At 51.0% G+C, this 15,720-nt stretch overlaps 1 protein-coding gene across 3 annotated transcripts in view; it reads right to left on the bottom strand.

Moving 5' to 3' along the window:
* The window catches only part of UPF1 (UPF1 RNA helicase and ATPase), a 1,138,135-nt gene that overhangs the window by 944,280 nt on the left and 178,135 nt on the right, over positions 1-15,720 (bottom strand). For all 3 annotated transcript variants that reach the window (XM_069649320.1, XM_069649322.1, XM_069649321.1), the window contains exon 7: positions 2,657-2,741. In XM_069649320.1, the coding sequence (XP_069505421.1) occupies positions 2,657-2,741 (85 nt within the window). The remainder of the gene's footprint in view (positions 1-2,656; positions 2,742-15,720) is intronic.

Raw genomic sequence — 15,720 nt, 5'->3', positions numbered from 1 at the left:
TAAAGTTTGTCCAACAGACCCATTTTGTGAGGGCCCAGTAAAAGGAACCCACCAAGAGAGGTCCCTGTTCCAAGTCTACTAAGAGAAAGGTTAGTAGCATAGTCCCACTCTCCTTGCAGTTTTATTTAACTGATACTGCTCACCCAATTGACTCAGTTTTCTTGATTTTTAAAATGGGAAGGAAGGGGAGGGGAAAAAAACTATCAATGATCAGAAGAAAATAATCTGTCCTGATGAAGGCCTCCGGAAAAACCTTTAATAATGGGGTTTATTCTATGGCTATAGGCTGAAACGCGTTGGCATACGAGCTCAAAGATATATTTGTTTGAGAAACAACTTGTACGTACTTAAACTTTTGTGACGAGATAGATGGTGAAAACAACGAAAACCTATGACTAGATGCAAGAAAATTAATTCTATAGATAACCCATTTGAATTATTTTAGTCATGTTTTGTGATGTGTTTTGTATAATATGTCCAAGGAAAGATACATTATTGGTATGCAATAAATTATGCTATATGTTGTCTCAACAGTAGCAGAAACACTGAGTCTGGGTGTTTATACAAGCATTTTCTCATTGATATGACCATCCATATGTCATAGTGTGTGGCTTGTACTTTGCTAGACGAACAGGAGATAGGGGTAACCTGTGAATACACAGGTGCAAAGAAATATTACAGAAACATCTGTTTCATAGTTAAAATAGGTTTCCTTGCTCATACATTTCTTCCATTGCGATTTACTCACCAACAAAAAAAACAAAAAACAATGTAATCCCACATTTCATAAATGGGCAGTAAAATATCCCAACTTCGAAACCTTATCTGATCACTACCTGGAGTACAGGTATTTACATAATTCACAAGCTTCTCCCTCATGGAGGTAAAGGCAGTAAATGCCAAATGTATACTCATCCTCCTGGCCTATGTTTTTCCTCAGGCATTTAACAACCAAATGTAGCTCTATTGGGACCCCTTCCAAATTGGTACGTCTTTAACTGGCATACATATATGTGAAAGGGAAACCAATTTGCTGACTGGGGACTCGCAGACAAGTGGGACAGATGGCCCAACTACGCAAGTGCCCCAAAGGAGTGTTTTCGAATGCATGTTAATCTTTTAATTGCACATTACTGAGATACGGATGTCTAATTCTAACCTTTAGGGATACACTGAAAATTGGAAAGAAACTATTAAGTAAGATCTTCTCAGGATATGGCGGTTGTCATGCAGACAAATGCTAGTACCATTCCCTGAACCAGTATCCAACATCCTCTTCTGCACAGGTCACGTAGTTTATGATAGAATTGTTTGAAACAAAAGACCACCGGTAAGAAAACCATGAGTGAAACCACAAGGTGCAACAGTCAAATTATTTTTATTGAACTAATTATAAGCAGCTTTTCACATTTGGCCACATGCTCATATGTTGTCACTAACTGTAAGGATGACACCCCGAGAGGTTTTAAAGTAACCGCAGGACATGCAGAAATATTGGCAATATGGTAGCTCAAGAGTGCTATGCATCTGCTGTAGAGGTTGTGTGGTACTTTTGATAAAATATATGACAAAGAGGGAGATTCAAAGATCCTGAAACAAACTATAGAATGCCTGGTAAATCAGGCAGTCTACTCGCAACATCATTTAAAATCTATCTCAAGAACATCCATCTAAAATATGGATCATTTACACTCTCCACCATCTTAGGATGCAATAATTAGGAAAGCTCATCATCACATTGGAGTACTAAATGTGCTGTTTTCAATAGGGCAATAGTCTACCACTGATTCAAAGCAAGGTCCAAGGACCCCGTCCCTCAAAACTGGTCCAGGCAGGATACTTTGGGTTTCCTAGAGTAGGAAAGAACACTGTGGAAACAGTGGAGGGCATCTATCCCCACTCAATTATATGAATAGTACATACCTATAATCGTCTTTCGGATGCCTGCATCTGCTTAGATTCAAATGCTTTGCATAGCCCGGCATCTAGTGGTAGGTCTGAAGTATTGAAATTCAAAATGGGACGTTGACAAGGCAGGTTTGTAATACTATCCGTAGTGTCATGTACTGTACCCAAAAAGGAATGGACCAGGAAACAAGCCATCTAGGCCTATGCACCAAGACTATGGAACCTCCTCCCGTCAGTATCAGACTCGCCCCCAAAATTCAGAAAGGAAGTCAGACCCACCTCTTCAAGGAATCCCTCTGCCTCGACACCTAAGCCATCACATCGCCCCTCCAGGCCCGCTAAACGCTGCTACCGCTCGTCTCCCCACCACCCGGTACAGCTGAAACCCTCCTCTGGGCGCCCCTCTGTATCCCCCACCCACCGCTGTATATTGGTTCTGTTACCTCTGAAGAGCACTCAGTTATGCATCTTTACTGTTGTATACCTCTGTAAAGCGCTCTGTTGCTTCTCGAAGCTACGTCCGCATTCAAATACCATAAATATATTTGGATTCCACAGGTCTGCTAAATAGGAAGACGTTATAAAAAACCATTGCTATTCAACATCTGTGCTTCAAAACCACAACTCTGATGCACTGCCATGGGCCCTTTACGGTTACACTCCAATACAAGTACTTTATGTACCTGGACTTCATACATGGCCACAAAACTTGATTAACAAAACATTTGAAGAAATACATGATCATTACCAGAGTCTGTTTTTGGCAAGGTGAAATACGCAATTCTTTTCTTGTTTAGGCCCAGGTCCCATCTCACAGTGATGTTATCTTGGGTCTAGGAACAAAAAAAACGAAAACCTACATTGACGTTGTTCTCTCCAAACTATGCTGCAAAACAGATTGTTTTCAGATAAAATACAAAAGAAAAAAAATGAATTCCAGCAAATGACCTATCTGGTGATTGTTACTCTTACTCATCAGTCTGTGGCTCTCCCTCCTTCACAACTGTGTGGGAAGCATGCTCCTGCAGAAGGCTCAGCTGCAAAACATCTCTGAAGATGCTGCATAAAGCAGCAAAATAATTTGGAACCTGGAATCCTGGTACACAAACCATCCTTTGCATACCATGATCCACTTCATAACCAGAATAAACAGCTCAATAACTAATTGCCAAGTCTTTACACCAGGTAGTACTGAATTAGCAGTGGCATAAGCTCAAAAGAATGGCTTAGCAGGAATTGAGAGAGAACCCCGGACTAAGCACCTGAATCACAATGAATATATATGACAATGCATTACTTACCGTAAAAGCATTTCTGATGGTTGTATCTGCTTAGATTCACATGCTGTGCATAGTCCGACATCCAGTGGTCACTGCGGAGTATTGCATTTTGTTTTTCATAGTCGAAAAGGGGACGTCGACAAGGCGTGTCTGTAACACTATCCCTATAGTGACATGCAGTGTACCCACAACCCCTCACGCGTTGAGGTCCCTCTGTACTTTTTCTGCCCTGAGGGAGCCTTCTAGACGTGAGCGAGTACAGAAAAGAGATATAAAAAGGATGTCTATGTTCCTTCAATCCGAGCGGGGAGGAAGGGTGGGCGCATGTGAATCTAAGCAGATACAACCATCAGAAATGCTTTTACGTTAAGTAATGCATTGTCTTCTGATGTTTGTTAATCTGCTTAGAATCACATGCTGTGCATAGACTAGCGAGCAGTACCCGTAGTTGGAGGTGGGTTGTGAGAAGAAACAGTAGAGAAAAGGTGTCTTAATACTGCTTGTCCCACCTGGGAATCCGCTCTAGAGTGGGCATCTAGACAGTAATGTTTTGTAAAGGTGTGTACAGAACTCCAGGTTGCTGCTTTGCAGATGGACTCAAGAGGAACATTTGCAATGAATGCTATGGATGCTCCAGTGCCACGAGTAGAGTGTGCTCTTGGCTTGAAGGGTAGTTCTCTCTTAGCAAGAGTATAACAGAGTGATGCATTGAACAATCAATCTAGATATAGTGGACTTTGATACTGCATCTCCTTCTCTTCCTGCTGCCACCGAGACAAAGAACTGATGAGTCTTTCTCAGCGGTCTAGTTCTTTCCATATAAAACATGACAGCTCTGCGCACATCAAGTGTATGCAGGCTCTTTCTCCTAGATTTGAGGGATTTTGAAAGAACGTTGGTAGTTCTATTGACTGGTTGACATGGAATTTCGAGATGAATTTCGGTGCAAACCTTGGGTGTGCGCGTAGAACCACCTCATCTCTGAACCGTTACAAAGGGGTCTAGAACAGAAAGAGCCTGTAGTTCACTTACTCTCCTAATGGAGGCGATAGCTATTAGAAAAGCAGTCTTAAGAGAGGTCTTTAAGAGTTGCCTTGTGCATGGGTTCAAAGGGTGAACCCATGAGCCTGGTGAGTACCACATTTAGGTCCCAGCCGGGAGCTGGGTTTGCTATTGGAGGGTGTATCCTTTTTACCCCTTCCATGAAGGCTTTGATAACTGGGACTTTCCACCATGACACTTTAAGTTGGGAAGTGGTGTATGCAGAAAGTGCCGCTAGGTGGACTTTAATAGAATTGAATACTAGACCCGAGTCCAGCAAATAGGTCAGGTACAGGACAATTTGTGTGGGAGAGCAGTCAACGGGGTTGATGCTTCTTCCTCTAAACCAGATGACAAATCTCTTCCATTTTCTAAAATAACAGTGACGAGTGTTAGGTTTTCTAGCTTCCCTGAGGATGTCCATGCACCTTTGTGGAAGTTGTAAATGTCCAAATTCTATGACCTCAGGAGCAAGGCTGCTAAGTTCAAGGTTTGAGGGCATGGATGCAGTATCCTGCCCTTGTCCTGTGACAGCATGTCGTACGGGCATGGCAGTTTCACTGGTGGAGAAAGACATCTCCATCAGATGAGCAAACCATGGTTGCCAGGGCCCACATAGGGGCCACTAGTATGGTGGCTTGTTCCCGGTGCATCTTGTGCACAATCGTGTTGAGAAGGGGATTCGGGGGAAAAGCGTAAACAAATTTCCCTGACCATGGAATCGATAGACCGTTCCCCTTGGACTGGTTCTGAGGGTACCTGGAGGCGTAATCTTGGCATTGTGAGTTCTCCAGAGTTGCGAACAGGTCTATTTCTGGGAAACCCCACTGTGTGAAGACGTCGAAGACGAGGTCTTCGTGTAACCGCCATTCATACTCTGCGGGCAGGGGGAAACCTCTGCTGAGTTACTCTGCTAGCAGATTGAGTTCCCCTGGTAAATGTTGTGACAGTAGGAACATGTGTCTGAGAGCCCACTTCCAGATGTTCTGGGACAGCTTGGACAGTCCTTCAGAGTGGGTTCCCCTCGCTTGTTGAGGTAGTACATGGCTGTGGTGCTGGCCGTGAGGACCATCACTGTCTTTCCTTGTAGGTGTTCCTAGAAGGCTTTCAGTGCCTTGAACACCGCCAGTAACTCCAATAGATTTATGTGCTTGGATGCTACGCTCGGAGTCCACACTCCGTGAGCAGTCTGATGGGATAGGTGAGCCCCCCCATCCTGTGAGGATGCGTCTGTGGTTAGAGTGGCTTCCACTGCGGGTGTGGCAAAAGGTTTCCCCATTAGCAGGTTTTCCTTTGTCCACCACCGTAGCGAGAGAACCAAGGCCTGCGAGACCACCACTAGATCGTCCCATTGTCTGCTGGCCTGACACCACTGGCTGTTGAGCCACTGTTGCATTGGGCGCAGGCGCGCGTGAGGTACCAAATACATACATGACGCCATCATTCCTAGCAAGCGCATTGCTTTGCGTACCGTCACCTCTCGACCTGCCACATATTGGGGGATCTAAAACAGCATGTTTTGGACCCTTTCGTTAGAGGGGAAGACGCGGCCGTCCTTTGTTCGAATTAGAGCCCCTAGGAATTGTTTGATCTGGCTGGGGTCTAAGCTGGACTTCTTCTTGTTGATGGCGAAGCCCAGTTGGAACAAAAGGTCTACAGTCTTTTGGGTATTGGAGAAGCAGGTTTCGTAAGAATCTCCTGTGTTGAGCCAATCGTCGAGGTAAGGGTATACTGGGATGGACAACCTGCGCAGATGGGCCGCTGCCAGTACTTTCGTGAATACCCTTGGTGCTGATGCTATCCCGAAGGGTAGCACTCTGAACTGGTAGCGTTTGTCCTCCATCATGAACCTGAGGTATTTTCTGTGCGCTGGCAACATTAAAATATGAAAGTATGGATCTTTCATGTCCAGTGTTGTCATGTAATCCCCTTGTGACAGCAAGGGGATTACTTCCTGTAAGGTTACCATGCAAAACTTTTTTGTTCGCTGGGCGCAGATCTAATACAGGGCGCATGGTTAGGTCCTTTTTGGGTACAAGGAAGTACACTGAATAAATACCTTCCGTTACCCGAGATAGAGGCACGACCTCTATACCTCCTTTTTCCAGTAGATGTTCCACTTCCTGTAGAAGGATGGTGAGGTTTTCTGGTGTCATGCGTCGTCCCCGTGGGGGTATGTTGGGGAACTGTTGAATTCTATACAGTAGCCGCGGGCTATGGTTGATAGTACCGAACGGTCTAATGTTATTCCCTCCCATGCTGGAAGAAACAATGTTAACCGGCCCCTGACCAGCGATGCATGGGAGGGGACCCGAATCTTCGGGTCATTTGCCGTTATTGGCCTGGGAGCCTCTAGGGGTAGAGGACCGACCTCTCCCCTTGCCACGGCGTTGGCCTCTCTGATTGTACTGGCCACTATTACTCTGGTTAGAGGACCAGTTGTTGGCAGAGTGTTGTTGTTGATTCTGCTGCTGGTGTTGGCCATGAAAAAAGCACTTATTGCCATAGCCGCGTCTGTTAGGGGGCCTAGAAATCTGGTCAAGGGTCTTGATGGTGTCAAACTCCTTTTTAGCATTTTCTAGGGCTTCATCAACTGCCTTACCAAAGAGATAGGTATCCTCTATAGGTTTGATCAGGAAAGCCTGTGTTTCAGGTTTAAACCCCGAATTGCGCAGCCAGACATGGCGTTTGGGGAGTATCCCTTGGACTAGGGAACGCCCAGCAGTCTCTGCAGCATCTAAAGTGTTTTTAACGATGCTTTGGTTCACTAGTGTCCCTTCTGTGATTGTGGCCAGAAGGCGTGTACGCAGGAGTTCTGGTGCCTCTTCAGCGTCGCTATTTAGCTTGCTCCACTGTGCGTCTGCGTAGCTTGCTAGTAAGGAACAAGTTACTTACCTGTAACTGTTGTTCTCCAGCATGGGTCTGGCATGGATTCACATGCTCATGAATATTCCCCGTCGTCAGGCTGGGAATCCTCGGTAAAGAAAAAACCAGTATCAGTTTCGTTTCTGATCTGTCTTTCGTAGTAATGACCAATCACTGGTCTCTGCGTCATACTGACCACAGCCAATGACTGCCCTCTACCTAAGCACCGCCTCTGGCAGCCATCTTCAGATTTGGAAGCACGTGAAGTGGCAGTATGACCAAGTGAAGAGCCGCAGAGGGGTAGGCGGGAGGGTTCGCATGTGAATCCATGCCAGACCCATGCTGGAGAACAACAGTTACAGGTAAGTAACTTGTTCCTTCTCCAGCATGGGGTCTGGCATGGATTCACATGCTCATGAATAAAGAATACATAGCAGTACACACATGCACAACCACGGGAGGTGGCAAAGGCTCAACATTAAGCATTACATCAAACTCAACATTAAGCATCTTACCTCCCCACCAGGCTCACCTCAGGCGAACAGGTTGCGCAGCACTGCTTGGCCGACCCTGGACTCCTCCCTGGAATCCCGATCGACGCAGTAGAACTTCGTGAAGGTGTGCGTCGACCTCCACGTAGCAGCCCTGCATATGTCCAGCAGGGGCACACCAGAAAGGAACGCCGTGGTAGCTGCGATCGCTCTGGTGGATTGGGCTCTCGGACGGCCAGGCAGCGGTCGGTTTGCCAACCGATGACAGTACATGATACAGCCGGAGAGCCATCTGGAAATGGAAGCCTTCGAGAGAGCCTTCCCCTGATTGACAGGTCCAAAGTTCACAAAAAGAGTTCCGACGTCTTCCGAAAACACTTTGTGCGGTCCACGTAGAACATCAGCGCTCTAGCCACATCCAGCGAGTGCAAAGTTCTCTCAGCCGGCGACGAAGGCGACGGGAAGAATACAGGCAACACCAAGGGTTTGTTGAGGTGGAAGTCCGACGGTACCTTGGGCATGAAGGAGGGGTGCGTCCTGAGCACTACCCTCGTGTCGTGAAAAGTCAAGTACGGGCCTTGCAGGAAAGGGCCTGGATCTCTCCCACCCGTCGTGCGGAGGTGATGGCCACAAGAAACGCTGTTTTCCACGACAGAAACTTCAACGGGGCCGAGTGCAGAGGCTCGAACGGAGGTCCCATGAGCTTGGTCAGGGGCCGGAGCCTTCACCGGCGGGAACGATCTGAACAGTCCCTTCATGAACTCTTTCACCAGACGATGAGACCACAAGGACGTCCGCCCCGTGGTTCTGGTGTATCGGGAGATCGCAGCAAGATGAATCTTGATGGACGCGTGTGCCAGTCCAGCGTCAGCAGGTACGGCAGTACTTGGGGAGCCGTAATCCGTAGAGGGTTAATCTTCTGTGCGTGGCACCAGACAGAGAACCTCTTCCATTTGTGTCCGTAGCATTTAAGAGTCGAGGATGCCCTGGCCTTTGCAAGAACCTCTCTGCAGTCGGCCGGTATGTCGTATCCTCCAAACTCTAGCGCTGCAGGAGCCAGGCCTGCAAGTTCAGCGATTTCGGATCGTGGTGGAGGATGGCGCCTCCTTCCCTGGAGAGCAGATCCGCGTCCACCGGCAGCTTGATTGGCGGGGACGCTGACAAGTCCAGAAGGTCCGGGAACCATATCTGCCTCGGCCACGCAGGTGCGACGAGGATCATCCTGCACCATGACCTCTTGAGCTGGTTGACGAGCCGGATTAGCAGTGGCAAAGGAGGGAACGCGTAGAGGAACAGGCCCTCCCAGGGGAACGAGAAAGCATCGCCCATGCTCCTCGCCTGGGGAAACCTGCTGGCGAACCTCCGGCACTTGGAGTTCGTCGCCGTCGCGAACAGGTCGATCTGGGGTGTGCCCCACCGTCGGAAGAGGCGGTCCACTAGATCCTGCCGTAGTTCCCACTCGTGGCACGAGCGCAGCTCCCTGCTGAGTGAGTCGGCGATGGTGTTTTTTATCCCTGCCAGATGAAACGGCACCAGAAACATCCCTTGGGCCACTGCCCAATGCCACAGGTCCTGCGCCTCCTTGGACAGTGCTGGGGACCTGGGTCCGCCCTGTTTCCTGATGTAAAACATGGTGGTGGTGTTGTCGGTGAAGATCCTCACAACCTTGCCCTTGAGGGACGGAAGGAAGGACCTGAGGGCCCAAAACACTGCACGGAGCTCCAGGACGTTGATATGTAAGGATTTCTCCGTCGGGAGCCAAAGGCCTCTTGCGTGCAGATTTTCGGTGTGCGCTCCCCACCCTTCCAGGGAGGCATCCGTGGTCACTGTCTCCTGGTGGGCTGGGGTCTGGAAGTCCATGCCTGCCGTCAGATGCGCGAGGGTGCCCCACCACCGGATCGCTCGTCGGAAGCTCTCGTCGAGTGTGATCCTTTCCTCGAAGCTGCCCGTCGTTTGGATCCAGCGCGCGTCCAGGAACTCCTGCAACGGGCGCATCCAGAGCCTGCACATGGGAATGAGGTAGATGCAGGAAGACATCATTCCGAGGAGGGACTTGATGGACCTCACCTTGGCCGCGTCGGCCACCAACATCCGCTGCACCTTGCCCAGGATGGTCCTGGTCCTCTCCTCCGACGGGGAGGCCAGAAGGGACACTGTGTTGAGCCTCGCTCCCAGAAACAGAGCACCTTGCGCGGGTACCAGGTGGGATTTGGCGTAGTTCACGGAGAATCCCAGGTCCGTGAGAAGTTGGACGGTCCTTGCCGTGTGAACCACAGCGAGCTCCCTTGTCTTGGCTCGGATGAGCCAGTCGTCCAGGTAGGGGTAGACGTGGATCCCTTCGCGGCGCAGCTGCGCCGCCACCGGTGCGAGGCACTTGGTGAACACCCTGGGTGCCGACCGTAGTCCGGAGGGGAGGGCTTTGAACTGGTAATGACGCCCTTGGACCACAAACCTGAGGAATTTTCGGTGCCCCTTTAGGATGGGAATATGGAAGTAGGCATCCTCCAAATCCAACGACGACAGGAAGTCTCCTTCCTCCAGCTGACCCAGGACGTGCTGGAGGGTGACCATCCGGAACTTTTGCGCCTTGATGAACTTGTTCAGACGTCGCAGGTCCAGGATGGGGCGCCATCCCCCCCGTCTTCTTCACGAGGAAGTATCTCGAGTAAACTCCGGAGCCCCGAAGCCTCTTTGGGACGAGTTCGATGGCGCCCTTCCTGAGCATCGCCTTTACCTCCAGGAGAAGTTGAGGGACGTGAAGTTCTTTCCTGGCCACGGGGGGGACGCGCGGACACTTTCTTTGAAACTCGAGCGCGTGGCCCCGGGCCAAGGCGTCCAGCACCCAACGGTCGGTGGAGATGGAATCCCACACGCTGATGAAGCTCGCCAGCCGGCCTCCCACCGGGGTGCTTCGGTGGGGGCCCGACCCCACGGCCGGTTCAATCCTGCTTCGACAAGGCTTTGCCGCCTTGTCCTTGGCGACGACGGTGGGGTCCGCCAGACTTGCCTCGTCCTCTGTAGGCCTCCTGAGACGACGAGCGGGCCGCTTGACGGTAGGAGGAGAAACCGCCGCCGGAACCTTTGGAGGCGCCCTTGCCTCCGCTGCTCCGAAAGGGCGTCCGTCGTTGTTGCAGAACTCCAAGGGCCCGGGCCGTCTCGGTGTCCGCTTTAATGGCCTGAAGGGAATCGTCCACTGTTTTCCCAAACAGGTTGTTCCCATCGAAGGGCATGTCCAGGACTCTGGTCTGAACGTCTTGACGGAAGTCCGTAGCCTTGAGCCATCCACGCCGCCTAAGGCAAATGCCGTTGCCCAACTGGCGGAACCCAGTGTCGGCGATGTCCGTCGCAACGGTAATGGCGTGGTCCGAAGCCACCTCACCTTCCTGCAGGATCTCCAGGGCCTCTGCCCTCTTGTCGTCCGGCAAGAAGTCCAGCAGAGGAGCCAGTTTGTACCAGAGCTCCCGGTCGTATCGGGCCACGATAGCCAAGGCGTTGGCAGCTTTAATCGTCGTCGCTGCAGACGAGATGACTCTGCGTCCCATAGCGTCCAATTTCTTTCCCTCGCCGTCCGGTGGGGAAGTCGATGTGGAGGCCGCACCCCCCGCTTTTTTCCTGGCCGCCGCGGAGACGACGGAATCCGGGGTAGGCTGCGCCCGGAGGCACAGGGGGGCCGTGTCCGGGACCCGGTACTTTTTCTCGTACCGGTCTCTTCTAGCTGGCATCGTGGAAGGGTTCTTGAGGAGGGTGAGGCCCTCATCCCAAATGTCGTCCAATAGAGGCACTGCGAGGACCGTCTTCCTCTTGGCCTCGCGCCGCTGATAAAGGAAACCTTCCTTCTTCTCAGGGCAGAGTTGGAAAAGCTTGGATGCCCTGGCGATCATGGAGTGGAACGATCCAATCTCGTCGGGCGGAGAAGCCCTGGTGGGAAGCGACGACGGTACATCCTCGTCGTATACCTCGTCGTCTGTACCCGTCGCTGCAGTGTCAGTCCCCGTATCATCCCCTCGGGTGGACGGGGAGGAGGGCTGGAAGGGGCGCGACGGCTGAAAAGGAGGAGGAGGGTGGATCCTTTTCTTGGTAGGGGGAACCCCAGAAGTTCCCGGTTCTGGGTCCCCCGACGGGAAAGGTTCCGTCGGCAACGGTAGTCTCGTCCTTATCTCTGAGCATAAGGACTGTATAGCCAACAAAATGGCCGCCGAGCTGTCTCGCGGCGCTGGCAGAGGGGAATCCGACGGGCGATCAGGGGCCCCGTCGGTACCCTCGACGATGTCGTCGTCACCTGCGTCGGGATCCATCCCGACGGGCCGGTCTTCTTCCACGCCGAGGCCGTGGCTTAAGACTTCGACCAGCTCCTCCTCCGAGGTTGAGGCCGAATCTACGACGACGCCCTGCCCCCCCTTTTTCTTCCCCACGGGGGATTTCACGGGGGTCCTATCGATGGGCACAAAAGAAGACTCCCTCCGAGGTGGCAGGGAGACTCTGAGCCCCGAGGTCGCCACCACTGGCGTAGCCTCCACAGGCTGAGCCAGGGCCGCCGCGACAGACTCGATAGAGGGCTTGGCCGGATGGATTAAGGCCTTCACCACCTTAGGTGCGCTCACCGCCTTATCCTTGACGGGGGGGGGGGGGGGAGACAGTGCCTCGCTCCCCCTCCGCCTTCGAGCTCGACCGGGGCCTCTGTAGGAGCCTCGCCGGGTGCTCGGCCTTCCTCTTACCCGACCCAGAGCGTTGGCTCGTGGTTGATGGTGCCGGGGAGGGTGCGCCCAGCCTGGCGCCCGTAGAGCCCGACCGTTCGGCGCTCCCGGTGCCAGCGGACTCGCGGTGCTTGGCCTTAAGTTGGACCCCCGTCGCCGGGGCGTCCTCAAAAGGTCTTAGAAGACCGCTCGGATTTCTTCCTCTTCTTCTCGCCGGACGGGCTCTTCCCTTCCAGCCAGATGGCGAGACGTTGATGGCGGTCCTTCATGGTCCGCTCCGACATGTTGCCGCAAAACGCACAGTCCTTCTCCACGTGCGTCTTGTCCTCATGTAGGCAGTAAAGACAAAAAGAGTGTTCGTCCTCCTTGAAGACGTTCTGCAGCTGGCATCCAGGCCAGACCCTGAACAGCTTTCCGGGAGTCGAGCTTCCCTTCTCCTGGGCCATGACCGGGCCTGAGAAACTTCTGGAGTCTTCCAAAAGCGTAGCTCGACGAAATCTTCACCCTTGAGGGGCGCAGACGAATCCGACACGGGTCCCCGTTGATCGGATGGAGAGGCGGTGGAGCTTGAGGCTCTTTTGACCGAAAAAATGAAGTTTTTGAGAAAAAACGTGAAAAAAAATAGCACTAACGCTCGAGAGCAATAGCACGAGGATCCCAACACATGAACGTGCGGTAAAAATCTGAAGATGGCTGCCAGAGGCGGTGCTTAGGGAGAGGGCAGTCATTGGCTGTGGTCAGTATGACGCAGAGACCAGTGATTGGTTATTACTACGAAAGACAGATCAGAAACGAAACTGATACTGGTTTTTTCTTTACCGAGGATTCCCAGCCTGACGACGGGGAATATTCATGAGCATGTGAATCCATGCCAGACCCCATGCTGGAGAAAGAGTTATTAGCGATCCTTGCTGAGAAAGCGGCGGAAGCTGTGATTCTTTTCCCCAGGGCATACAGCTTTTTCCCCTCCTTGTCTGGAGGTGCCTCGCTGGTGGACAGTGGCACTCCTGCCCTCTTCCTTGTATTAGTTACTACAAGGGTTTTCTGCCTGGAAACGCTTTGACCTCTCCCACAACGTCGAAGAAAGGTTTCCGTCGCCGTCTGAAAAGCCTTCCGGTAGGCCAGGAGTCCCTCTAGATGAAGGGGCAGTTCCTGGCTCCCCTTTGACTTTTTCGGCGTGTCTTTAACCCTTTGCGCGGTATTCGACGTGTCATTCGTCGTCCGCTTATGGGTATCGGCGGAAACTATCCTCGCTAGGCTCTCGACAAGTAAATTGTCTGGAGGTTTCTGGTCTCGGCGTTGCGTGTTGTACTGCGACGGGCGCTCTTACATGGACCATTACAGATGGTTTTGGGGTAGCGCCTTTATCTATGGAAAGCCCAGTCGCTGGTAGCGGCTGCGTTTGCGAGTGGGGCTTTAGACTCTTACGGTCTGAGGTAGAAGCCGGGGTGCCCTGCGTCTCCTTCGGCGCTGATGGATTCTTTGTCTTTGACGAAGAAGAGCCGTGGGTTGTGTGCTTATGGGAGTGAGTCTTTTGTGCGTCCTTGTCGCCGGGGTGTTCATCCCCATAAGCAGGGCATGAGCCGAGCCCGTCGGGGCCGGGGACGGACGTCGAGGAGCGTGAGCGCTCCCTCGAGAGGTTTAAGACTTCCGCAACAGAGGTCGTGTTATCACCTTCCTTGTCACTTTCCGCGACGGCGGCGGGTGAGTAATCGTACTTCGACATGGCGTAGGCCGCCCACCTCTTGACTCTATGTTCTTTTAGAGTTTTGGGTTTTAAAAGATGACAAGCCGCGCAGCCGTCTTCTTTATGATCGAGGGGCAAGCAACGATTACAGCGTTTATGCTCGTCCTTCCAGGTGTACTTGCCCTTGCAGCGCGGGCAAAACCGAAAGGGTGTCCTCTCCATAGCGGAGGCAATAATTTGTGGTGATAACAACCCCGAGGGAAAGGGAAGGGAAAAGGAAAGGCATTCTCGAAGAGAAACAAGATAGTTCCACCCCCACTCTCCCCTACTGTATGTTGGCCAGCGAGGCCAGGCAACGTGTTCGGCAGCGCCCAAGGATCTCCTCCGTCTCGTCTCCTCCATCGAAGATCTTGTTCGGCAGAGAAACCGCTTCGCAGCTACGTCGAGGGGAGGGATCTGTACGTTAATGTAATAAGTCAGGACCAAGGTCCAGAAAATATGTTTTGCAATGTCTCGAGGAGCTCCGCGTAAAGGCGACCAAAAGCTGGGCGGAAAAAAACAATCTGAGGGACCTCGACGCGTGTGGGATTGTGGGTACACCGCACGTCACTATAGTGATAGTGTTACAGACACGCCTTGTCGAAGTCCCCTTTTCGACTACGGAAAACAAAATGCAATACTCCGCAGTGACCACTGGATGTCGGACCTATGCACAGCATGTGATTCTAAGCACATTAACAAACATCAGAAATACATATACTTTTTTTTAATTAACTGAGAATTGGTGACACTGGCAACGCCATTCTTACACCCCTTGGGAAGTTTCAGTATGCAGTAGCTAAAACCCGAAAATTAACTGGAGCGATGACATCCAATGAAGCCAAAACAGATTTAGTGTTGATCATAGTCACTGCTGAAGGGAAGTGATTTAGCAGTTCAGGTTTGACTGCCCCTTTTGAGATGCGACCAAGCATTACTCAAATACTTTTCTTCCTAATGTGCCTTTACATAAGGGTAAAACGGTTTATTTAGGGGTTACCCCAGAGAGACAGCAGTACCCACAATTCATGCAAAACATGTCACTCTTCAGTGTTGCATATGACCTATGACAGGCTATCTTGAAGCAACATTCACCTTCCTCCCCTCCTCCCCCAAATCCTGGGGCCATGTAGAGTTCAGGTATAGTAAACGCCTCTATTTAAGGGTGAGCAATCTGTGGGAGTTAGAAGTTAGATTCACTGAAAACACTGCCTTGCAATGTCAAATGTGCAAAAAAAATAATTGCTGGTCAAAATGAATAATATTATTCACATTCTCCAAACTTGGTTTACTTGGAACAGGTCGTTTGATGAAAATGGATGAACTGAGGAAGCGGTATTCGAAAATAAATCGTACTCAACCATAGCTTGAGCAATGTGTGGGGTGCAAGCAAATCAAGGAAATGAAACATTGCATATGATAGTGGGTGTTAGAATATAATGGAACAGAAACGCTAGTCATGAAGGGCAGGGCCATAAAACCAGGACAAAAGGTGGCCATAATGCAGAGGACTTGAATTGGTCCCCTTTAGGTATTTATTGTATATAAGGTAGAACAGGGTGTGCATGATGAAACACAAAGTTTGCATTAATGCACTTTTACTTTATTCACTCTTCCCATCCACTGTTTTATCTGTTGTCCGACTGAGGATAGGCACAAACAGCTGGGAACAGAATTGTACAGGGGTGTTAAACTTCCACAAACAACTGGGAAGA

This window comes from Ambystoma mexicanum, chromosome 1p (genome assembly GCF_040938575.1).
Source record: "Ambystoma mexicanum isolate Mex_15411 chromosome 1p, UKY_AmexF1_1, whole genome shotgun sequence".
In the NCBI taxonomy this organism is placed as follows: Eukaryota; Metazoa; Chordata; class Amphibia; order Caudata; family Ambystomatidae; genus Ambystoma; species Ambystoma mexicanum.
This window is presented reverse-complemented; position numbering and strand designations above follow the sequence as displayed.